The sequence below is a fragment of the Aulonocara sp. 'chitande type north' Nkhata Bay genome, linkage group LG5, assembly GCF_057382095.1.
Source record: "Aulonocara sp. 'chitande type north' Nkhata Bay isolate Kocher_YH1m ecotype deep benthic linkage group LG5, A_spYH_male_GT1.1, whole genome shotgun sequence".
Classification (NCBI taxonomy): domain Eukaryota; kingdom Metazoa; phylum Chordata; class Actinopteri; order Cichliformes; family Cichlidae; genus Aulonocara; species Aulonocara sp. 'chitande type north' Nkhata Bay.
Window position 1 is genome coordinate 34663203 of NC_141348.1, and position 26303 is coordinate 34689505.

Genomic DNA, 26303 nt, shown 5'->3' on the forward strand with positions numbered 1-26303 from the left:
GTGTGAATCTCTCACTATTTTTTTCAATTCGTTACGCAACAACTTGTCGTGCTTTTCGTGAGTACAACTGAGTGTAGCACTATAGGTGTTTTTAATCAGAGAAAAGGCACTGTATTATTAGCTGCACTTACACAATAACTTAAAACTGCAGACATTTGGTACAGGATAGATGCCAGGCCTCACAGACTGGTTCTGATTATGCTCAGGTCCCTCTCTTTTAAAAATAATTATTAAAAATAAATTATTTATTCATTTTAAAATGAAAATCTGCAAATGAGCTCCAGCGCCGCTTCATCACACCTGCTGTCCTATTCCAAATGTATTAATTTGATACTATTTTTTTATTGCTTTGAATCATTTTCCAATTCATTTCACAATGAAATCAATCAATAGAGCTATTTGGCAAACTTTTTTATTTATTCCCATTAAATGCAGAATCTATACGTTTCAGCTATATTTCAGCCTCAATATTTAACCATTTTTCATTTATTCGATAACTTATTCAACATTTTTTTCTGCCTTCCTTTCAAATTTGTCACCCGCTGCTATTAAAGCTGGTTCTTTTTAATGTTATAATTCTAATAAATCTAGCCATTTATATTGATACTATGAACTGCTATTATTTTTTAACAGTTTACATTTAATTTCAGCTTCACCCATTTCTTTTTAGCTGATATATTTACAAACTACCACTACTACGACTTTTTTGCCATCTATGACTCTGGTGTGCTTTTTTAATTGTAAGATGTATAAACTCATAAAGCAAATGTATCCTATAGAGTAGGATGCGATTTATAGTACCGCAGGATACTGTAAACTATGCTCCCTTGTTATAAGCAATCAAGTATACTCTCTTGTACAGCATATACCACCTCGGTATACTTTGTATTCACTACACCTCCCAGCATGCATCAACTGGGGGATCCTGGATGAACAGCAAGAAGATGGATGTCTGGATGGTGTGTCTCCTCTGCCACTGTGGGTATATTGCTGCAGTAGAGGCTGCCTTATGCATGAGGCTTTGCTGAGGAGTTTCAGTCACAGAGGAAGACATCCACAGGGAAAATGCTGCCTCCGATTGGCTGATGATCCTTTAAAGACTACCAATCAGACACCATCCTCATAGTGTGACTGCGTGTTTCCCTCTCCATCTCTAAATGTACTGTGTCAGCCTGCGCATATTTTTATGTTTGCAGCGTTGCATGCAAGCGTGTCTGTGTGTGTGCAGGATGCCAAAATCAGAAGCCGTAAAGGAAGGGGAGGGGCAAGGATAGAAACGCTGAAGAAATAGATAGAGGGATACACAGAAGAGAAAAGAGGACAGTGGAGAGGGGACAGATGCCGAGAGACCAAGAGTGAAAGGCACACTGAGGAGAGACAGAAAGCGTGAGGAGGAGGAGGAGGAGGAGACGATCTGCTGAAGGAAGCAGCAGTGTCGTTGATTTTCATAGGAGTCAAGGCAGCTGTCCTCTGTCACCGTGACGATGGGCTGCTGGCTTTCTGGACCGTGGATGGGCGACCAAACGGTGAGCCGCCAAATACCTGCCTCACTGTTACGGATAATGCTGTAACAGTGTTTTATGATGTCTCATTAAAGTAGATGGAATTAAGCTTCATTCACATCCAGGTTTGAGTGCGTGCGTACGTGTGCATGTCTGTGTGTCTGTATGTGCAGATGCAAAAAGGCATCATCATTTCTGCAAGACTACATTTTTGTGTGAGTGCGCATGTTTATAAATGGATGATAAACCCAATTCTTCAGCATTAAATCTAAATACTTTTTGTACGCGTGTCAAATTTTTAATGTTGTGTGTATAACATCTTCATCATCTCCTGAAGACTACTGCCGTCCTCTGGCTACACACACAGGTGCCATTTTGTGCTTCTCAGCTCATGGTGTGTGCGCGTGTGCCTGTTTGCTAGTGTGTGTGTGAGTGTGCAGTTGAATGTAGAGGAGGGTGACTCATGGTTGTGATGTGCTGGAGTTAACAATACTGTCCATGCGTCTAATTCGATAGCCACTGAGCTGCATGTGTGTGACAGTGTATGTGTGTGTTTGTGTGTGTGCATGAAGCAGGATGCTGCTTGAAGGTATTAACCCTTTAAAGCAGCCGTGGATACCATGTCACTATTTTTCATATTTCCTTTAAACTGCCATAATTCAGCTGTTTGGGTGTTGCATACCGGAAAAAAACTACCATCTTTCTGCAGGCGGAGGGTCTTCTGACCTAGTTGCGTAATATTGAAAAATTGAGTCCGTTTGTGGTCTGTAGTGTGTTCACACTGCAAAACAAACAAACAAACAAAAAAAAACCCCTACATGAAGTGCATTTAAAATGGCAGCGGGCAAGCATAAATTTGATTGTGATGTTGATGAATGCAGTTTTCCCACAGCACATTACCAGATTATGTTTGTTTGTAGAACCTCATCATTCAATTAATTCTATCATGTCATTAGGGCAAGAAGCCACATCTTTAGTCCACACCACCCACTCAGTTTGTAACTCAGGTGTCCAATTTACACATTAGTGGTTTCTAAGCTTAAGGCCATGTATCTGCAATAAAATCACAAGGGTTTATTTTTCAGACTTGACAAAGTTCTTCCAGAGCCACATAAGGCCTGCCGTTTTCACAGGCTGTGAAGGATTAACCATAGCTACTGTTCTATGTAGCAGCTGTTACATGTATTATATTTAATCAGGAAAAAATAAATCCACAATAAGACACGTACTAACAGTACCAACTGTCTGCAGTGTGGAGTTCTGTTTTGTTCTACCTCACTACCATAGGGACTAAAAAAATTCTGTTGCTGGAGAAAATCTAGGAGTCAGAACCAATCCAAAAAGATGACGCACGAATTACACAAATATTTTATTTTGACCAACCCCTAGCTAAGAGTAATGCTAGTTATCCTTCAAGCTGTAGGCACTTTTTTCCCCTCGAGGCTGGTATTTATAATCAAAACCAACCACTACTCTGGTTATTATTTTTTACCTGTAGCTGAGTATAGTTCTTTTGGAGCGCTTTGTTCTAACCCATTGGTGGCAGGACTTCACTATGCAGTTTGCATGTTGTCCCTGTGAATGTGAGTGGAAATAGTTGTTTTTCTTTTCCTGAGTCAGCCCTCTGATGACCCAGGGTGTATTCCTGCACTCTCAAAGTGTCACCTGAAATAGGCTCAAGCCCACCTGTGAGCTCTAAAGTTTAGAAAATATATAATTGAGATGGAAACCCTTTGTTATCAGAAGATTTCACATTTACAATCAGACAGTTTGACGTGTTAAAAATGAGACACTTACTCTGTTAAGTCTTAAGCATATACAAAGGTTATATTAGTTAATGAAGGCAGGATTATTAGAGTATCGAGCTAATGTTAATGTGTCCATTGGTGGCGATTGATGTGTCCTTCAATGAGCTTTGTGTCACATGAATTCAGCAGCAGGCAACTTTGCTAACATCACAACCCTTCTGTCTGTTTGCCTCAGATGAATGGGCGGAGTCTAGCACACCTGAGCCAAAGGGATGCTCTGCGAATCCTGGCAGCCAATCAGCGTCCAATCACCATGCAGATCAAGGGCCAGAGGAGGCGTGGCACAGAGGCAGATAGGGGATCCTGGGAGCCCCTTCCCCTTGACCTGAAGCACCTCAATCTGCCCCTCCCTCTGATGGGGGCGGGCCTTAACACTTCTAGTCCCTCTTACCAACACAGGTAATAAAACATATGATTTGTTATGTAATGTTAAGAGCTGTAAAACCACTTTGTCTCACAGTGATTTTAAGAAATGCCGGTATGCAGTTACATCGGATTTCTTATGACCACACTGTACTAAACAACTAAATAACAATGTCATTATACTGTGCAAACATCCTTGTATGCCCTGAAAAGTTAAAAGGAGCCAGTATCATAAATAAATTATAGTGTTTGCTGCATCCCTGTGCAGTGATGATTGGAAACTGTTTAATTGAACAAGAAAACTAAATGCTTTACTGATATTTGTAAAAATGTAAAAACTTTTTTAGTAAGAGGATGCTTCTTGGGTTTTTTTTTTTTAAAGCAAAAGCAGTAAATATTCAATCATTCCACTTTTAAAGACCACAGAAAATGACTTTTCTTAAAAGTAATGCAGTACATTACTTAATTATGCTAGAGAAAGTAATTTGTTTCACTACTCATTTCATTACTTTCTCATTACTCTGTAAAATGATCTAAAATACGCTGTCTCATAATTATCCATCAACAATATAAACCTGAGGCTACAGCTTCACATACCAACACAAACTCCTATCCTAAAGAGGATACACATGGGATCTTTCTTTAGTATTTAAACATAAACACAAAGCTGACAACACAATGCAAAGTTTAAAACCAGCCCAAAGAGACTTAAAAGCGATCGTCACAGTGATTCTCTTGTAAAAACATGAACAGGTAGAAACTGAGGCTGTAAACATGACTGCCCATCATTTACCTGTTGAAGTTCAGGCTCTGGCTGCTGGGTTGGGGTCAGCATACACTCAGCTCTATAGGTTTATTACTCTAGATTCTTGGCTAGCTTTGTGCTAGCATGCAAATAACACAGTTAAATTACTGCATTACTGAAAAATGTAATGGGATTACATTGTAATGTATACATATACGTGTGTGTGTTTGTGTGTTTGTGCATGTGTCTGAGTGACATAAATTTCATTATCACATGTTGAGTACAATGTAATGATTACAATGATTATGCATGCGCCCCAGGTGGCAGGCTTCAACTAGAAGCCTGTCAGAATCAAGGATTACATGAATGACTACTTAGCCGTTGTGTCTTTGGCTGTTAATCGACAACAGTACAGTCAAAGGATTTTCAAAGCCGCTATCATATATTGCGGTGCTCCTGAGATGCCGTCACATGTGGTTCCAAAACACCAAGATGGTGATGTAAACACACTCAGGATGAGGTGTCACAATAGACTTCATGACCAGTTGATCCCGTCATGGTGACTACACCCGTCTCTCATACTGTCGGCAGTCTCATCTTTAGTTTGTCTGTGAACTGTTGATTGTAAGAGTCAGTTGTTATTTTTTTAAATGTGTGAAATAAAAATAAATAAAATAAAAATTTAAGTAACTGGGACAAAGTTCAACTTAACAGACTATACAGTGAAACAGACACAAATGTATAACCATGTTATGCAGCCTGAAAGTTAAGGAACGTTACTTACGTCTTCCAAGGGGGATACCCACTTGTCCAATGAAACGTTATCCATGTTTGTTTTGAAGAACGTTAGTGTCTTCGGACCTGTATAATTCCAGGATTTTTGCTTTAAAATGTCTGAATTCTGTGTCCTTGTCATCTCTTTCAGACATTATTACAACCACCTGTCTCTGCCTCAAGATCACTGTGATGGCGGACGGTATAGCTACCTGCCTAGCTCCCCACGGGACACTGTGGACATTGGTCGCCAGGTGATATTAAGAGACAGACAGACAGACAGACAGACAGACAGACACACACACACACACACACACACACACACACACACACACACACACACACACACACACACACACAGAAGTGCATCAGAACACTTGCATCCAGATTGTCGATGAGGCCATATAGCACAGCTTATTACTATTTTCGTATTTTCATAAAACACAGCTCAGTAGCTTCTCTCACGTGTTTTTTTGTTTTGTTCTGGCTGACATGGCTGAAAAAGCTCATGAAAGGAATATTAAATGGTCTACCAATTACACCTCTAATTTCTAATCACAGTTTGATTTCCAAAACAACCAACAACAAAAAAACAACCCTCATGCACACTCATCTGTGATTCTAGAGTTGCACTGCGGATGAATTTGTAAAAGTTCATTTGCAATATATGGGTACCTTCACACTGTAGTTTCTGATTTGACCAAGAATGAGTTTAATCAGTAACAAATTGTATTACACATTCTCATGTTCTTCTGTCACTTCCTACATTACTCAGGATCTAGAACTAGCTGGCCGTCGATCAAAGGGACAGAACTGCCTGATGGGATGCTGCAGTACTAACTTAGAAGAGCAAAACGCCTGCCACAGTCAGGTATGTAAAAATCTGCTTTTCCATAAAATTGTTAACGTTGTTGTTTTAAACATATATCTGGCGAGTATGCAAACCCTGTTTGTTAAATCAATTATGAATTGCTTATACTTGCTAGTACTCTCTGTGCAAGTAGTAATAAAACTTACTCATTTCAGTCATGGAGTCATTGAGCCTCACAGCTGCACCGGCTGACACGTTCCTTCATTAACATAAATGCACCCACTATTATTTATTCTCAGTTCAACTTATACTATCTGGAAATATTTTCTGTTTTAGTAGTGTTTATTTTCAGTGACTAGCTAGTTTTTTAATAGTCATTAAGGGTTTTTTTCTATTTTTATTTTTTAATGAAACATAAAAGATCCACCTCTTTCATATTAGGCGATATGAGCTTGTGGTTCAATGCTAGACAGACTGGCAACACTATTTACAGGCATACACGATTAAATTTGTTTAGATTTGTTAAAATCAAAAAAGAATACTGGCACCCTTCCTCTTTGGCCATTGATGTTGATTTAACCGTCACTCAGGAACTTTTAAAAGCAGGAAACAACTGAACAAAAGGCAAGTGAATAAACTGAGAATTAGAGCAGATCTCAATGCTTACCTTTAGTATTTAACAGTTTTTCACTCTACAGACACAATCAGCCAGGTTTCACTTTTTACTGAGATTCTTCACACATTTAAAACATAAAACATGTTGTCATTTTTAGTGTTTGGTGTCATGATGCACTGGACTGACCCTGCCTGTTTTTATAGACAGATGATGAGGATTTTATGCTAGAGAAGCCAATGGGTTTCCTGCCCCTGCACCATGAGTTGGACAGTGGTCTGGGCTGGACAGATGGCTCCCTTCACCAGGGTGACCTCTCAGGTCTGGAGACCGAGGAGGGAGGTCTGGAGGACTGTCATTCACATGGGGCCCTCGCCCCAGGAGGGTGTGGGGGTTTTGGAGGTGGTGGCTCTCCTTCCTCAGAGTCCTTCATTTCCTCAGAGCTCAGCGACTCAGGCTTCTATAGTGTAAGCACCGGGGAGTTCAGGCACTTCCAGAGGCTGCTGGAGAAGCGAATGCGTCTCTACAATGCCAGGCTGCAACATCAGGGTGAACCATGCGAAAGGCAGGAACGGCGTGACAGCTGCCCCAAGAGCCACCGTGAGCTGCTGGAGGCCATCCCTGAGGCGCTGACAATGCAGCCTCAATGTCAGCATCTGCAGATTGGGATGGAGGATGGTGCTGGGCCTGTCATGGACCTGCCATCACGTGGCCTAGTCAGGTAATTAGAATATCAAATTTTTATCGTGGTGCTGGTTTCTCTAAGGTCTGTCAGATAGGTGTACATAGTTAAACCAGTCTTGTTTTTAATATTACTCACTTATATAATACCAGTTACAAATGATACCAATCTAAACGAAAGCCAACACACAAAACAACCATTGATTGCAATGTGATTTAAAACTTGTTAAAAAAATTTTTTAAAACACTTTTTTTTTTCAGAATAAAAAAGAGGTATGCTGCTTGGAACTCAAACATTTGTGTTAATTTACCAAAAAAAACATATCTTTGTAAAATACAACCCATGGATTACAGGGACTACACATGACCTAAAACCTTTTCTTTGGTGCCTTTTTTTCATTAAACTCTTTGTATTTCCAGGGTTTCATCAGTCCAGTTCCACAAAGCTGATCGGCCCTGTCTGAACCGTCACAGCTCCAGCAGTGGCGCCCTCTTCAATCCCTCCCATACACACACTGCAGTGTCACGAATGACAGGCCCAGTCCTCTCAACCTGCAGCACTCCCTCTAGCCACCGGAGACCACTAGTGCCAGTGCAGCACCACCAGGGGTCAAGCTCAGTTGGGATGCTGAGGAGAAGCAGAACATTGCACCATCGGCCACCTCCACAAGAGTACCGTCGACGAGCCAGCCACCCAGCTTCCCCATCCTACTGCGCTGCAACCCTGCACCACTGTGGAGGCGTCGCACCATGTAACGTCTTGCCACCAGGCTTGCCAGAGGAAGCCGAGCTAGTGACAGGTGTGATGGCTTCCCACCCTGGAGGCATGGCCCTCTCACCCCAACAACATGCCACCACTCTGGGGCACATCAGAGGTGCCAACAACCATGAGCGTTGCTATGACAACAACTCCAACAGCCAGCTCGCACACCATGACTGGTGGCACTCACAAGAAAGAAGCTTGATGCCTGAGCCAATGTTGGTAGAAAGGAACAGAGAGATAGAGAGGGAACTGGAGCAAAAAAGGCAAATTCAAAAAGAGAAAGAGCTTGAAAGGGAGAGGGAGACACAGATTCAGGAGGAGATGGAAAGGGAAAGGCAGAAGGAGATTGAGAGGAGCCGAGTCGGAGAGCAGCAGCACCTCCAGAGTCTTGTCTTGCCTCCTCAGGCCGGTGACGTCAATGACACATGGCCAAAACCCGCCAGCCGTCAGTCTCATGGAAGTGGAGGTGGCAGAGGCCTCTACAGCACTCTGGAAGGTCACACAGGAGCTTGTGCTACAGCTGGACAGGATGTAAACAAAGGACCAATTAATGCAGGTTCAAGTTTAAACCACAGTTCTGGTCTGCAGTCAAAATTTAATCCAAACTGTAAACCCAACACAACCACACGAGTCTCTAGGAGCCAGTTGCTTAGAGATCGAGCCTCTCAGCTAGCGGATGAGCGCAGCGGGATGAGCACCGACGAGGAGACCAGCACTGACATGCTGATGGGTCGATACTGGAGTCGAACGGAGAGGAGGGAACAATTTCTTTTGGCCCGTGAGCAGAGGCAGCAACAGCAGCTACAACAGCTGCAGGCCAGTAGAGGGACTGTACGAGATGTCGTTAGCAGGGGAGGACCCGTGGTAGGAGGAGGAGGAGGAGCCTCCGCTGATGATGGAGGTCTTCTGGACAGCAATGGAGTCAGAGGTTTTGCAGAAGGCAGGTGCAACACGGTCCTGGAGCTGAGTCAGAGGAAGCTGAGTCGTATGAGGAACAGAAAGCTGTTGGATGACTGGACGACAGTAGAGGAGCTCCTGACTCATGGGACCAGGCTGGACAACCAGGATGACATGCTGTGTCCCAGCTCCCTGCTGACAGTCACCACTGTCTAACTGCATGGACACAGTGTCTAACTGCAACTCTGCGTGTGAATGTGTGTGACATTAAGCTAACAATACAACATTTTAGCAATTGTTCTTGTGCTGTCTCTCCGAGGCCAGATGAGACGATGATATTAGTTTTAACTACATGTGTCACTTACAGAGAGGTCCAGGACATATTTAGCCTTGCTAAGCACAGACTAGCTGCAGCTTGCTTCCAGTCCTTGTGTTAAGCCAGGTTAAACACTGCAAAGCCATTCATGTATTTTTTAAAAATGATCCAGGGCAACATGAGGTATTTACAGCTAAATAATCCTTTTATGTCTCACCCAGTTCAGCTGGTTTTTGGTCAGTCCAGGATTTTCAGATTTGAGTTAATTTATGGTTGATAAACAGATGGCCATAAATTTCATGTCAAACCAAACCCAAATTATGAGCTGTGAATTTTCATAGTAACATATGGGTCCATATGACTGGCATTTGTCCACGGTGCACATACAATGGAGCGTGCAATGTTTACCACACTCTGCTGTTCATACCTTTGTTGCAGCAGTAATGTGTAGTGACTTTGGATGAACAAGGTCCTCACCATCTCTGTATTTGAAGCATAATGATGAACCTAATACTCATTTTCTCAAGTCTCTGGGGAAGACAGAGAACAAGAAGACTGACAGAAAGTTGAATTGTTCCTTTAATGAATGTGTGAATGGGAGGGAACCTCACTGTCATTGCTGTACATCACCTCAACTGATAGCTTTATGTGTGGGTGTTTGACCACTGTATAGCACTCTGGACAAAACGTCTGTGTCAGTACATGGCGCTTGTTATAACACACAAACGAACAAGGTCAGATGAGTGTGTTTGTTTGCATCATTTCTTTCATGCTCCATCTTATGCCCCATTTATTTCACCGAAGCTCTGATAGATTTACAGAGATTTAGGTTTTCACTTAGATCCTCAATCTAAGACGTTCGGGGAGCAATACTGTTCTACGTGATGCACCTGGCTGCGCACTAATGATGAATTACATGCTTTTTTATCAGCACTACAGAAACCATCAACTGTAGCAATTCAGACAATGACAACTGAGATTTAATGCCAAATCCTAAAGGTTTCTTTTTTGTTTTTTAACAGAAACTGTTTACAATTCAAAGGTCAGTGGGAGCTTTTCTAACTGAAATGCTAAATAGTGTGACCTGATTGACTGGCTTGGGCAACATGAGTAAAAACATGCTGATCAAGGGGGTAAAGAGTTTGCCATGGAGGTTTTTCACAGGTGACCACAGCTTTAGTCTGTGAAATCAGTTGTAATAGTCTTTGGGAGTCAGTTTTATGCTACATTCACGTCACATTTTTAATGCCATGAATTACATGCAGCTGATTGGAATATTTGTCCCACTTGGTGAAAAGAGAACCAAGAAAGTGCCAGTATAAAAAAAACGATAAAACTAATGGGAAGCCATAAAATAAAAATAAAAGCCATTGCCACTGGCAGTTACATCTTAATGTAATTTAATAAGATGGATACAATTGATTCAGATAATTAAAAAGGAGCCAGAAGGAGCTGCACATATTTGTTACCTTCTGGTAAGCCAAACCTTGTATTTTATTTTTGATCGTTTAACTATAGGTCACTTCTATGATGAGACCAAATGATGGCAATGGACATTACTAGTTGTAGCTAGTGTTTAGCTAAAATACACCATTACTGCTGAGTGGCACATTCATATTGCAAAGATGTTATGACAACATTTCATTCCTTTCTTACTGACGTGATGAGAATGCAGCATCAGATTTCTGGCCCTTCCTGGCTCATGGGTCTCTGTTCTTGGTGTCTTTACTGTTGGCTGGATGTTTACAAATCTATCTGTGCACTAAATGTTTATGCATGTTTACTGAAATCTACATGCGTTGACTTTGGTGAGAGAATTTTCAAGAAAAAAGTTACACCTCAAGACAGCTTTAGATTAAGTTTGCAGACTGCTGCTGCATATGGTTACAGTCAGAAGGTTGCTTACACTCATCATAAATGTTATAGCAGTTTTGGGCTTGTAATGATTGCCTTGAACTGCTATTTTTTTCCAGACTGACATGATTGTAAAGCATATATCTTTATTGACCTCTAGAAACAAGAACTAGGTGCACAAGTTTGAATTTATTTAGGATTTCTCAAATCCACACAGGATCAAAAATAAACATACTTAGTCAGAAGCGCACATGCTCCCACACTAATGTTTGGTTACATCTCCACCAGACCCTTTTGGTAGCCATCAACAAGCTTCAGGCAAAATTCTGGCTGATTATTTAACCACTCTCCTTGAAAGAATTGGTAGAGTTCATTAAAATTGGTTGGTGTCCTGGCACGGACCCTGCTTTTAAGCATAGTTCACAGATCTTAATTAGCGTTTAGATCGAGGCCAACGAATTTAAAGGTCAGAAGTTTAATTTAAACTTGTGCACCCAATTCTTGCTTTTTAATGACCTATACTGTACAATCTTTCCCTCTGGAAGAAGTACAGTTCACAGAAACCATTGCAATCCCCAGAATTACCATGACATTAAGGCCAATGATGACTGTATGTAAATTTGTGAACACAACTGTATGTCTGCCCAGAACAGACAGAGCTAAAGTCAGCGTCGACATTCCACTAAAAGCTGGTATGAAGCGTGAGTAAATCTGAAAACTTACTGATTCCAGGTCCGCGGTTCAGGAAAATGTGCAATAATACCTCAAGCTAGTTTTAATATGACAATGACGGTGTTGTGTACGCTACCTGTCAGGGTTCCATCGAATGCAGTAACTTGTTTTCGATTCAACAGATGCACAAAGTGACAAGTCACCACAAGTGTACAGCAGTCGTAGAATTTACAACAGCAACAGCAAAGGTTATGTATATATTTACGTTATTTCTTTACATAGTTTTCCATGAGAGGGACCTAAGAAAACAACTTTTTGCACATCGTTTTTATACAAAAAGTTTTCCCTACTTTTCTGTACCAGGGACCGAGGCCAGTGGAACGACTGTAGATAGAATGACAGTGTGTGTTAATGTTTTCTTTATAAACTAACATAGTGATTTATGGAGGAAAAAATCGTTTATTGTGATTGTGTTGGACATATTTCAATATTTTCTTGTGATGGTTTCAAAACCAATGTGAACCGTTTTTATGATCTTTAAAATCTTTCCGAGCTACTTTAGTTAAAAAGCTGGTTAAACCTTGATTTACTGTTTTCAAGAAGTGAACACAAAATGTGAATATTATTGTCTCTTTAAATGGATCAATTGAATTTTACTGTTGTTTTGTGTCATTAAGACATGTAGATATTGATTTTGTCAGATGGTGCGTTTGAGGACTGAGTCGGTAACAGGACATGAAAATGCCATCAGACGCCTCCAGTGGTTTATGATGTGATTCTGTAGGTTTATAGCTGTGTTACGGAGGCTGTATATACAGCACAGAGATGAACACTGTAGTATTAGTATGCTTAAAACTCACATCCACATTATCAGCATTCATGGATAGTGGCTCATTTTGGTCTGAATGTTAAATGTGACTTCCATGAATTATGAGTAAGATAACAAACACTGTAATGCTTAAAAGTGACACAGACAATACAGACAAATGTTTTCTGTCTTCTTCAGAGTGAGATGTTTCAGATATATATCAGTTTTATCTGATAGTCAGTTCCAGACCCTTTTACTGTGAAGCTCCATGAAGCTTGAAACAAAGGTTGTATGACTTAAATCTCAATGTTATCAATCTGTGAATATGAAATGAATAAAGGAGAAATTACAGTTTTGCTGTGTTTTAAAAGCGAAAGACTTAAAGGCAGGAAACTCATAGACTACTTATTTTAGAACTTTTTATTAAATTCCTCATGAAGCAAAACTAGATAGACGGTAACACGGAAAAAATAGCCCTGTGAAAAAGTAAAATGGAGACATAACAGCTGATTAATATCCTCTATCTTGTGAATTTTGAAACAAGCTTCTCCTGTTTCGTGATGCGATGTACTGTGCTGCATTTGCACACAGTTCAGTCATGGCTGGATTAGCAATTGGGCAAGTTTAGCAAATGCCCAGGGAATTCAGACAGCCAGGGTCCACAACAACCAGGTTTACTCTGTATTATTTGGGTCTGCTTCATTTCATTTATCTCAAATTAAATCAAAATCTGCAGATTGTGAGTACAGTGTAAACTTCTGCTAAATCAGAGTTTCAGTGTATAGGTTTAAATCATTGTACTTTGTTTCTTTTGCTGTAAAATCTGCTTCATTACATTATTATTATTATTATTTTCACATTTCCAGAAACTAACACAAAGAACACCCACAACAGGATTATCTTAATTCATTATCAAAGTGCTGTAAAAAAAAGAATTTTAAAATTAAATGATTTTTTTGGCGTTTAAAATATTAAAAATAGTATTCAACCTTATGCTAAGACACTAATAGCCATAAGTTGTATTAAAAGATGTCAGCTGAAGGTTCCAGTTTTTGTGCTAAACTAAGAGGATCCTGCACTTCACAGAAATTGCTGCTTTCTAATTAATTAATCTCACTCGGAAGAAGACAGACAAAATCTTTTTTTTTTTTTTTAAAGAAAATTCAAACAGTTTGAAACCTGTTAAGCATTCAGTGAGGAAAGACATGAAATCAACCTTGCACCCTGTTTATTTCCCCGTTTTACCTCTTTCAGCTGTGACTCAAACACTCTGAATAATGGATGACGAAGAGAGAAATTTTCCTTCTCACCCACCCCCCTCATTCTCTTTGCTTACGTTACACAAGGACACAGAGGGCTGAAAATAGCGCTGCTGTCCTCATGTGATGTGAAATTAAAAGCACACTGGAGCGGAGATACTTGCTGCTGGGGGATCTCAATACTTGTTTTACTCCATCTGACAATACTTCCATCCAGCTTGCAACACCGCATCCATCTGTCTGTGCAAGGGTACTTTTCACTACGGCAAGCTTTTTGGAATATAATGATGTACATGTGATTGTAATAAAGAGATTTTAATTAGCTATGAAATTGTTGTTTTGTGCTTTTATTCAAGACTTAACTTTTGTTGCCAGTCAGACACAAGCAATAAACTTCTGTCTGTACACAGCTGTTTTGAACAGGTGAGGGTTTTTTGAGCCTAGCCATTTTCAACAGATTGCTGCAATTCAGTCTTATATCACCTTTATCACTACTACTCTAGAAAACTCGGCTTTCAATGTGTCTTTGACAATATTTGAATTAAAATAAATAAAGCCATTTCAGCTTCAGGTGTTTTAAAGGATAACTCAAGAGGTCCCACATTGCAACCAATCAGATCACCATTAGTTAATGCTGCATTAATCCATAAGTAAAAACAATGAAAAGTAAGGACTCTTAAACTAAGTAAGAGTCCAGCTGAGACAAAAGGTTAAGACATCTAAAATTTCTGAACCAAGGTTAAGATAGAATTGGATGTAAAAAGGAAATCCTGCCCATCTGTTTTAGAATAGTCTTACATTGGTGCGTGTTTATATTATAACGACACTGACTTAAACTTTATGTAAAAAACTGATGATGCTCGCTATTGTTGATAACTGTCCACTTTTAAAAGACTATAGGCATGTAGTCATTTATTACTGTATTGCTACACTTACTATAACATCATGTAAATAAGTTTCTTTTTTGTGATGTACATTAATTCAGTTTTTACCATCATGTACTTTGCTAAATGAAACATGTAAAATATCATAACCAGATAAAATGAAATAGTCTCTTTGGGACCAGTGCTTTGGCTGTATCAATCTAGGCTGACTTCTCTCTCCTGTAAGCTCCACAGCTCAGGCCAGCATCTCCAAAGACAAGAATCCGATCAACAGCTCCCTCTGGAGGACGTGGGCAACTGCTACAGGCTGGTTTTAATATCAGACAAAATGAGATGTTGTTTTTGGATATCACTAAAATCAAATCCTCTGACTTTTTTTCTTCTGTATGTATAGATAAGCATCGTTTTTGGATGTTTTTTTTTTCTGAGTTAGTGTTCAAAGTAGTTTCTTAAGAAACAACAATTGGCAGATAATGTAGAGCAGTGTTTCCCAAACTTTTGAAGCCACAGCTCATATTTTACATTAGAAAATCACATGGCGCACCACCAAACAAAAATGTTACAAAATGAATGTTGATAGGGCCTTCATCTGGGTCGGAACTTTCTCCAGGACCCACGTCATATTGACTACTTTTTCTTTTCAAATATATTTATCTATTGTTATTACTCGCTGTGTTGTCTCACTTGCAGCATGACTATTATATAATTTCTACTTCGTCTTCTTCTGTTTTACTGGCAGCTGGCAACCCATTTAATGTAGTTGTACACGGTCACTTAGTAGTAATCAGGTGGAACCAGATAATCTTCCACGGCACACCTGATCATTTCTCACGGCACACCTATGTGGCGCGGCACAGTGGGTAGGAGACACTGGTGTAGAGCAGGGGTCTCAAACTCAAAGGAGCTGTGGGCCACTGCCGGCAATGTCATCTCATACGAGAGCCACTTTAGCCTTTAAGTACTACAAACAAACAAGAAAACACCCACAAATATTTCTGAAACTGCAAACGTGAACACATTTTTTTCCCTCACTTTTAACTAACTGAAGCTTTTAACTGAACAACCAAATAGATAAACTGGTACTCTCTTTCTGGCCAGACACGTGACATCGCAATTTTGTTTGTATTTAACAAAAAGAAATGCAGACATAAGTGTACACATTAGTGAAAACTGTTTTCTTTACAAATAACTCACTGAGCTACAACAGCCAATCCCTAACGTTTGTACTCTCTGCTCATATTGCCTTCATATTAAATAAGATTTTTCTTTTTAAAGAACTTATTTTAACATTGCACTCAACAACAAACAAATCTTCCCTAACAAAAAAAGTAACTTCAAGGGCCAAATTGCATTATATTTCTTCACGTCAATATACGTGAAGAAGTAGGGGTGATGTGGGCCACTAGTTTGAGACCCCTGGTGTAGAGGTTTGAGGTTGTGTTAGGCAATACGTTTCTCACAGGCAGTCATTCATCCAGGAATGAAGAACAAATGCTAGCCAATAGATCCCCCCCATGACCCCCCCAATAATCAGACCCAACCAATATAACCCCCCCCCAATAAAATTATGAATTATCCTGCATAAATAGGCTGTTGATTTTCTTTACTCACTCCAGGTATTACCAGCAAACTAGTTGCATGTTAAAGCATCTGGGAATTTACCCAGGTTTATTTATTTATTTAGACAGAGATCTTGACACCCCCCCCCCCCCCCCCCCCCCCTCCCCCAGTGTTCAGCACAAAGTTACGCCGATGATTAGGCAGCTTTGGTAGAAAGTGCAGATAATGTCATTTTTAACGGTTTAAGTAACGCTGATGATGAACCTCGTAATCTTTATGTAGAGATGACAGTTGCTCTGATATTTTTGAGTGAAGTGAGAAAACATACCGATGTGATGTACCAACACATCCTACCTTCCCTGTTTGTGCAATTCCTTTGAATACACACAAACACATCTAATCCTTTGCATTTAGGCTCACATGTCCTCTTTTAATTTGTTTTTGTTTTGTTTTTTTAAAGAAAAGACTTATTAGAGGATGAAGATTGACTGTTGTGTGCACATAAAGAGATCTGATGAACTGACACAGTTCTTCTTGCTCTATTGTTAAAGTATTGAGGAGAAAGTTATGGAAATTTTAAGGAAACAAAAGGTGTTCCCAGATTAATGTGACACATAATGAGACACAAGGTAGTGATCCACCAGTAAAAGTGGTAAAGGGACAGACTGTGAGAAAGCACAGAAGAGTCCCGGTCAGATCCCCAGAGGGACAATACACGAGACCTTTGACCTTAATAGAAAGATTAAAATGAATATGATCACACTTAAGGAAAGCTATATTTGTCAAATCAGTGAGCTTGGTAGAAAATCTGGTGTAAATCAACGCTGCTAAACAAGAAAAATATTTATTTGCAAATTTAAGATGAGTTGAGTCATAATATGTCAGTTATGTAACAATGTAACATGCTAAACTCAATGTAGTGAGCATAGAAAGCTCTAAGGACAAAATTCAAGTTGATTTGCATCCTTAACCACTCCGGTGCCTGACTATTTTCCTGGGGGATTTGGCACACTTTCAAAAACAGCTGCCTCAACCTCCCCCTTCATGAAAACATATGACGTTCATCAGCATCCGACAGCATAAAGGTTTCATGATAATTAGATGTTCTAACTTCACCCAGTTGCAAAATGTAAACTGAAACGATGGATCCCAGAATGGTGGTGATGTCAATTTCTGCCTCTGTTAGAGCTCAGTAACCATTTAAAGACCTTTGTAGTGCACTGACATCATCATTTAACCCTACAACTGTTTACAACTTGCATAGTTCCCATTTCTGTATAGCTGTATATCTCAGATTTCTGTAAAGTTATTTATTTCATATTCTGTATAGTTTTTCATATTTATATCCTGTTCATATCCTGTACATAGCTTGTACTCACTACAGCCTGTACATACTTATAGTTATAGAATATTCACAACATACTTCATACCGTGTACATTATAACATACCATAATAGACCCATTTCTGTAATATACTCACATATCTATATTATTGCTAATATATATTGTAATATATCTATATCACTAAAGCACTTCTGGATGGATGCAAACTGCATTTCGTTGCCCTGTACCTGTGCATGTGCAATGACAATAAAGTTGAATTCTATTCTAATTCTATTCTATCATTCAATACTGTGGGAATCTGACAGCAACTTCCTGCTCACAAATTCATACAGAAAGTGTATCAAGATGATGAGTGTGTGCCCAGTCAAAGTCATTGATCTCAGCATCAAGGCAGTGTATTAGTATTCTCTACAAGGTCACAGTTTTCTATTATCTGCACACAGCTCTCTGAGTCTTTTACTCCATCTCCACTTCAGTCCACCACCGGTCACCTGAAATCAAACTATTGTCCCCTACTAATATGACCAGCGCACATGTGGGAGACCAGATTTCTTTCCTCTTATGTCCGGCACTCTACTTGGTCAAGACTGTGGGAAACTCCAGTCAGACCAAGGCCCACACATTCATATGGTGATGTGTGAGTATAAATAGGAGGGATGAAGGCAGCAGAGATCAGAGTCTCTCTACAGAGACCTCTACAGCACAGAGATCCGGCCATGGCAGCTACAGTCTCTCCAGTAATGACTAATTCTCAGGACCATGTGACTCTGAATCATAAGGTAAATTGGATATTATCAGAATGTCATTCATTATTCATTAAAGATGATGTTTAATAACACTAAACCTATGCACCAGAACTGTTTTATTAATGACTTTGTTCTTCTTCTTGCAGCTCAGAAAGCCTCTGGTGGAGAAGATCCACAGAAAGAGAATCAACAGCAGTATTGAACAACTCAAGTCTCTCCTGGGTTCTGAGCTCCTCAAACAGCAGCCAGACTCAAAACTGGAGAAGGCAGACATCCTGGCTTCCTGCAAAGACTGCAGCAGAAGTGTCAACCTGTGGACTCAGCAGCTGTTAAGGGCTACTCAAGATGTATTCAAGAGCTGGTGCATGTTCTGTTAAAACAGGAGGTGAAGACTCAGTCTGAACCACATCAACCAGCTGCACATTTCCTCTGAAGGAAACCTGAGTGAGGCGGACTTCTCTCCTCTGATTGTCACAGCCAAAGACAAGAGTCCAGTCTACAGCTCCCTCTGCTGGCCATGGTAGAAGCTCACAGACTGGAGTCACTACTAGATCAGCTATACTGATGATATTGACTGAATTCTATGAAATTTCAATGACTTAACATTTCCTGAAGAAACAGTGATATCGCTATCTTTCAAGTAAAGAGAGAAAACACAGATAAGCTGAAGGACCAAGGCTTGGTCAGCTGGTTGGTTAAATATTTGAAAAATAAATTCTTTTTTGGGGAGTTTGACGTTTAAATTTTAAACTAAGTGTACTTCACACTTCCTTGTCAAACATATTTCCCATGGAAGTAATTAAATCAAACATATCTTTTGTTTTAAGAAAGAACGTTTGACATTCTTGGTGTTCCAATCAAATCATAAGCTGACCAAACAAGCATATCCAGCTACTGCTCACTAGTATTTAAAGTAACACTGTACATTACATTGTGGTGATATGTGTTGAAACTATTGCTTATTGTTCTGACACTGATATGAGGATTTATGTCACAATGTTTTTGTCTTTTGTAAAGACAGTTGATCTTTCACTCTTCATGTCCTGCTGATGTTACCAAGTTACAGCTGCGATGCATCATCACCATTATCTGTTTTCAACCGCAGCCTGAGTTTATGCTAAAAAATGTATAATTGAAATCAAATGATTTTGTGTGACATGTTATTTTTATTTTACAAATCATCCCGTATTTTTTTGTGTTCTTCTTTTGTATGGACAACATGTCATGAGTTGTCCATACAAACCTAAAGAACATCTATGCTGAAATAAAGAGTTTTGCTCCAAGTTTTCTCAAAAATGCAATAACAAATTAGGCAATCACCTGCACAGTTATTTAAGATCAAATCAAGGAAAAGGACACTTTCAAATTAATCTGAAAAAATCTTTAATCTGACAAAATCTTTTATCTGTGTTGCAGTTTATAAATGAAGGTAAGTGATTTACGCCAAATGTAAGTGATTTCATAATGTCTCTACTTAAGTGCAAAAACTAATGAGTGATTCATCACTTTGGTGCCGTTCTCCTTCCCAGGTGGAAAAATGGTAAAACTTTAAAGATAACTAGTGTCTCCTGATGTGTTGGTTATGAGACACACTTCTATTTTTCTTCTTGTGAAAGCACCAAAACGACAGAGTGTGGGAAAAAAGAGGAGCCTTGCTCACAGACCCCCAACAAATGCTGACCTAACCCTAAGGTTAAGAGGGTATACTCGAAAGCCTACTCTTTCAAGTTAGAACTCTTTTAATTATATATATATTATTGGCTAATATCAACCAAGTTATAAAGCTATGAAAAAATGAACCATGTATAACAGAGTGGTGTCCGGGTACATAATAAAGATAAAGATTTCAGTGTTATGTATCGTTATAAACAGGACAAAAAGGTGCAGGTTTTACAGACAACTACAGTATGATGCTGAAACTCCATAAAATACCAGTACCAAATACCAAAGGAGATTAGTTTACTGTAAATATCAGAAGATGATTCTAAAGAGTAAATATACAGTTCTTAATAGATTTATTAGACCACCACCAAGGTTTATGGTACAGCTGCCCTTAATGAACAGCATTGTCAATTACCAAAATATTTTTTCTTGCTTTGTTAATGGTTAACCCATTATTATGCAGAAGTGTCTTATTTGAAAAATTTTAATACTAAAATGTATTTTTTTTGTTATCCTTTAAATTATAAATTTACTGTTGAAAACAAAGCTGAAAAAACAGTAAAGCACAACATTATTTTTCACTTACTTGCATTATTGAACAAAAAAAAGTTTAGTGGTTGAATGTTGTGCTTGATTATTTTCTGACTTCTTAGACGGTGTATTCTCATTGCCAACGTGTAACATACTGAAGATTTGTCACATCCTGAGGTGTCTCATAGCTACGCGAAAGGTACCCTTCCGCATCCTTATGAGACGTAACATACCAACACGGTATGTTGCGTGTTGGAGTGAGAATAAACGTGCTGTCTCGGAGAAGTGTGATGACTGAAATTTGGGTGTAAAAAGGCAATTGGTGGATTTGTTACTGTTAGAACAATAAATAATTAAATTTTTAGTTTTGATGGATTTCTAAAATACTTGTGTTTTCTTGTTTTTTATGAGAGGTGGTCTAATAAATTTGTAAAGCAATGTATTTATTGTTAATCTCAGTGTATGTTGATGTTGATATTTCATTGATGTTGCATGAATCCTTTAGTAAACACTGTACTTCAAGAACTGGTAACGCACCTGAGTGTACAGTGGTATTGTGGATTTCTTTTGGAAGAAACCGGATTTCTTAACGGACACTATATTTGCTACTGATAAATTTCCCAAAGATAATCTTTTTTCAGTTTTATTCTTTCAGTAGGCAGAATGTGTGAAAACTTTGTTTAAATTGAGTTCGAAACCAACATAGACTATTGTCCAGTGGGATTTGGCGCACTTCAGAAGTAGCTGTCTCAATCCCTCACCCTCATTTGCAAAATGTTAAGGCTTGAAGAGATGATGATGTTCACTTTTCTACATTTTAAGAAATGACAAAAAAAATAATGATCCAGCTCATAGACAGAAGCAATCAGATCATTTCCCTCCAGATGGTTGGTGACGTCTGGCTCTGTCTCTGTTGGAGCACACGACCACCAAGGATCACAAAAGCTCCTTTGAAAGTCTTTTGTAGTGCACTGACCACATCCCTCAATACTAAGTGTGGGAACCTGGGAGAAACTTTCTGCTTACACCATCTACAAACCACAAGACAGAGGTCACACCTGCCCCATCTGGACATGCCTTTTTTCTAAATAGCTTCAAAAAGGTTTTAAACAAGCTATGAAAATTTTAAGTTCTACTTTTGCACCCACAGAGCATTGAGTTAGTGCTTTATCCGTATTAATTTCCTGAACAATACCCATAACAAACAGAATCACTGACAGATATATACTATGGGTTTGTAGGCTGTATTTGCATGTAGTGGTCAATTGATCTCAGCATCAGGCAGCAGATCTACTTTCTTTAACAACCACTTTCCCAGATTCACACAGAGCTTTCTGACTCTCTTACGCCATCTCTGCGTCAGCCCACCACCTGTTCTCTTGAGATGTAACTATTGTTCCCAACCACTGAGCAGCTGGCATTTCCTTTCTCTTATGTCAGGCACTCTGACTGGTCAAGACTGTGAGAAATTTGAGTAAGACCGAGACCCACACATTCATATGGAAATGCAGGACTATAAATATGTGGGATGAAGCCACCAGAGATCAGTCTCTCTACAGAGACCCTTGCCATGCTGCAGAGGCCCATGGCACCTACAGTCACTCCAGCAATGATTTGATATTCTCAGGATCAGATCTCAAGAATCACAAGGTAAATTGGAGACTCTCAGAATGCCAATTTATGAATTACTGCTTCATAATGATAGACCTATGCACATGAACTAATTTCTTAATGATTTTGTTCTTCTTGCAGATCAGAAAGCCTCTGGTGGAGAAATAATGCAGATAGCAGATCGACCGGTGACCTGAGCAACTCGTGTCTCTCCTGGATCCAGAGATCATTAAACAGCAGCCAGACTCCAAACTGGAGAAAGCAGACATCCTAGAGACGACATTATGGCTTGAACTTGAGAAGACTTCAGCAGAAGCACCAAGTTGTGGACTCAGCAGCTATTGATTAGAGCTACTTCGGATGTGTCCATCTGTACCTCCTGTTGCAGGAGGACTTGAAGATTCAGTCCCAGAAAAATTAGCTGAACTATACAAACACCTTGCAGACAGATGTTCTTTAAAGGAGAGAGGCTGACTTCTCTCCTCTGAGCTGCACAATCCTCACTACCTCCACTAAGGAGGACTAAGGACATGAGCTGGGTCAACACTGCCCTCTGGAGGTCATGGTAGACTCCTACAGACTGGAGTTGCAACTTCATGAGTTGACCATACTGGTCAAAGATTACTGGACTGAATTCCTGAAATTTGAATACCTTGTTATTCTGGATTAACAGAAGTGTTAATATCTCCACACACTGTGTGTGTTTTGTATTTTTAAAAAGATATTTCCTGAAGAAATGCAAGCAATAATATCTTTCTGGTTAAGAAGAAAAAGAAATGTCATGCATGTTGCATGAGTGAAGTCTGATTGCATTGGCAATTATTACTTTTATATTGTACTATATTGTACTTAAAAATCTGATAATGTTATAGTAACATTATTTTTTGATCACTTTGGTCAAAACCTCGAGTGTCCTTTTTTATGGACAAATTCTGATACTGAAACTGCGTTTACTCAAACAGATTTGTTGTAAGATCCAACAAATCACCTTTATATTAATGCTTTTTTAAAAGTTTTTTAAAAAAAATATTATTTTGTGTGATTATAGAAAAATGATCCGTTTTAGGATTAGTACATTTATCCTTTAACTGTAAAAGCTTTTTTGTGTAACAATATCACTGTTTTTAGTGACAATGTGATTGCTAACCATTAATAAGGTTTAATATCATTTGATCTGTTTAAAGGTCAGACTTACTCTATTTGTTTTGTTCATTAAAACCTTTTGTCCATTTGCTAAATAATGTTAAAGAACCCTGTACTGTGCACTGTTTTTGGTTCATAAAGACAGCTGTATCTTCACATTCTCTGAGTACAGTGTAACTCGCAGACACGAGCTACAGATGTGATGTCTCATCACCTCCTCTTGTAGCTGTTATACTTCATGTGGCGCCGTGTGCCTTGTTAAATAAACAAACACTGCCAGCTGACAATTTTGCGTTCTCACATGAGTCTGTAGTTTTACTATATACAAATGACTTCCTCACAAATGACATCATTATCTATAATTACCATAAAGCTTTGAAGCCATTTAGCAAGGTTGTTTGATGAACAGTTTCAGTTCATACCTGAATAGATAAAGCCACCAAACCCATTGGAAAAACATTTAAAATGATGCAGCTGTCAGTTGTGGGTGTTATCAATCAAGAAGCGTTAACAGTTTACCCATTAGTGATGTCACACAATGCATTTAATGCGATGTATAATGAGGGACACTGCTATTGTTGTTACAGTCAAAGCAGTGAAAGGACAGAGTGGGAAACCAGGGAAACTCACTGACGAGCTCCAGTGGGACTCTAGACCTTTGCCCTGAAGAGATAGAATATGCATTTATAATCCCTCTTATTACTCAACATTTATCTGTTAGAGGATCACCAAAAAGTTTTGGTTGTTAATCTGTTACTGTGGAAAAGCAATGGATAGCTCAACTGTTTTAACTTCTTAGTTTAACTGATTATTAATCTAATCTTGACTCTGTGATTATCTTAACTTCCATATATGAGTAAACTGTTGTAGATATAACCAAGTTATATCTACAACACATGTACCTACAAATATAGACACGTTGAAATAAAAGAAAAAACTAATCAGCTACGTGCATTTATTGTTTAAACGGGAAGTTTAATGTACTGCTGACTCCTTAAGTGTGAATTCATGTCTTGTACTGATTTGATATAATGTTTTGTCATCACTCTGCGATTCCAAACAGTGGAATAATTTTATATCATCCATGAACATTTTCAGCGTAACTTCTATATGGCTTAATGAAGAGCTAGCAGGTATTGTCACAACTAGGGACATTATCTTTTAGTGTCTGACTGACATGGTTAGCATGGTAATTAAAACTGAAGCGAAACAAGCAACTCGGCTCTGTAAAGTAACTGAAACTCAACCAAGCGGAAATAAAGGAGATTTAAAGAAACAAACTTAAAACTAATTAAAAATAAAGCTGGCCAGTGTGCTCAGGTTGACATGTTAGAATTCAAAAACTACCTGTGTGATATCTTTTAAATTTGATGGTTACTTGAAAGAATTTACAGTGAGTGATCAGTACTGTAATAATATAGCAAATGGTGATGATGAGGAATTATTAGATGGGTTAAACATAATCCTAACCTATAGATATACGAACTAAAAGGTTTAAAATGAAGGCTATGAAAACTAAAACGTTAAAATGAGTGAACATTTGTAATAATTTTCTGTACAGCTATAAAAATAAAAAGGATTTTGCTGTGAAAAGCATTCCAAAAATGTGTTATTGCGCTTTGGGAGTGCAACATTACATATCTATATCTATTATCTATATCTAAAAAAAGAATGGAAAAGAAATTCATTAAATTAAGATGACTATGTGTGCCAGCTTCTTAGATGAAACGGCAAACTTTGATGAATGGAGAGATTGTGGGAAACCTCTGAGGCAAAGAGTCACACTTCGAGATAATTTGCATCCTAAACCGCACCAGCATGCGCCTATTGTCCAGAGGGGATTGGCACACTTCGGGAAACAGCTGCCGGAAAAACCCTTTTCATGCAAAGTCTGACCGTCGAGTTCACTAGATGTTAAAAAATAATATCACTCAAAAGTTAAAAAGTGGAACTAAGATTCTGTGATTTTGTTGAAAATAACTTCAGTTACTGTAGAGTATATTTTCAAATGTAATTAAATATTTGAGGCAACCAATCATGTTGTTTCCCTCCAGATGGTTGGTGACGTCGGCCTCTGTCTCCGTTAGAAACACGGCGAGCAACCATCACAAAAGCTCCTTTCAAAGACCTTTGTAGTGCACCGACCACATCATTCAATACTGAGTGTGGGAAAGTGAGAAATCTTCCTGCTCACACTAACTACAGACCACAAGACAGGGGACACACTTACTAGATATGGATATCTGACACCTGAGTCAGAGAAAAACTGCATACTTATCCAGACCTTTCCTGGTAGAGTTGTAGTTGATAATGGAAAAGTCTTCATCAGTTGGATCAGCTTCTTAGTACAAAGAACATGCAATTTCTGACTGAGGACACAGTGTCCCGAGCACAGTTTAGCTCACAGCAAATGTGAGAAGAGTGAAGACATCAGAAGCAGAGAAACAGTAGGAGTGAAATCAAATTTTTCACTGATACATGGTCTGTATATGCACTTGTACAGCTGTAACTGGTTGATAAGTGTGTGCCCAGTCAAAGTCACTGGCACCAGGCATCAGATCAATAGTCTCTACAGGGTCACCACTTTCCCAGATCCACACAGAGCTTTCTCAGTCTTTTATTCCATCTCCACTTCAGTCCACCACCTGTTCCCCTGGGATGTAACAATTGTGCCCTACTAATATGACCACAGAGCATCTGGCAGGCAAGATTTCTTTTCTCTTATGTCAGGCACTCTGATTGGTCAACACCGTGAGAAGCTCCAGTCAGACCAAGACCCACACATTCATATGGAGATGTGGGAGTATAAATAGGAGGGATGAAGGCAGCAGTGATCAGAGTCTCTCTACAGAGACCTCTACAGCACAGAGATCCAGCCATGGCAGCTACAGTCTCTCCAGTAATGACTAATTCTCAGGATCATCTCGCTTTGACTAATAAGGTAAATTGGAGATCA

The 26303-nt window shown here is 39.1% G+C and overlaps 1 protein-coding gene and 2 pseudogenes across 2 annotated transcripts in view; all 3 read left to right on the top strand.

The window, feature by feature from the left end:
* The first annotated feature begins 1051 nt into the window (after nucleotides 1–1051).
* Nucleotides 1052–14186, top strand: LOC147331109 (uncharacterized). Its single transcript, XM_086293176.1, has 6 exons — nucleotides 1052–1526; nucleotides 3486–3709; nucleotides 5344–5446; nucleotides 5968–6063; nucleotides 6823–7337; nucleotides 7718–14186. The coding sequence occupies exons 1-6, from the start codon at nucleotides 1485–1487 to the stop codon at nucleotides 9171–9173; spliced, it is 2436 nt and encodes an 811-aa protein (XP_086149302.1). The 5' UTR covers nucleotides 1052–1484; the 3' UTR covers nucleotides 9174–14186.
* A 4124-nt stretch (nucleotides 14187–18310) lies between these two features.
* On the top strand, nucleotides 18311–18924 carry LOC147331110 (transcription factor HES-2-like; annotated as a pseudogene).
* A 7241-nt stretch (nucleotides 18925–26165) lies between these two features.
* Nucleotides 26166–26303, top strand: part of LOC147331111 (transcription factor HES-5-like) — a 1355-nt pseudogene continuing 1217 nt past the window's right edge. The window contains exon 1 of the transcript XR_015129253.1: nucleotides 26166–26288. The product of XR_015129253.1 is annotated as a transcription factor HES-5-like (transcript). The remainder of the gene's footprint in view (nucleotides 26289–26303) is intronic.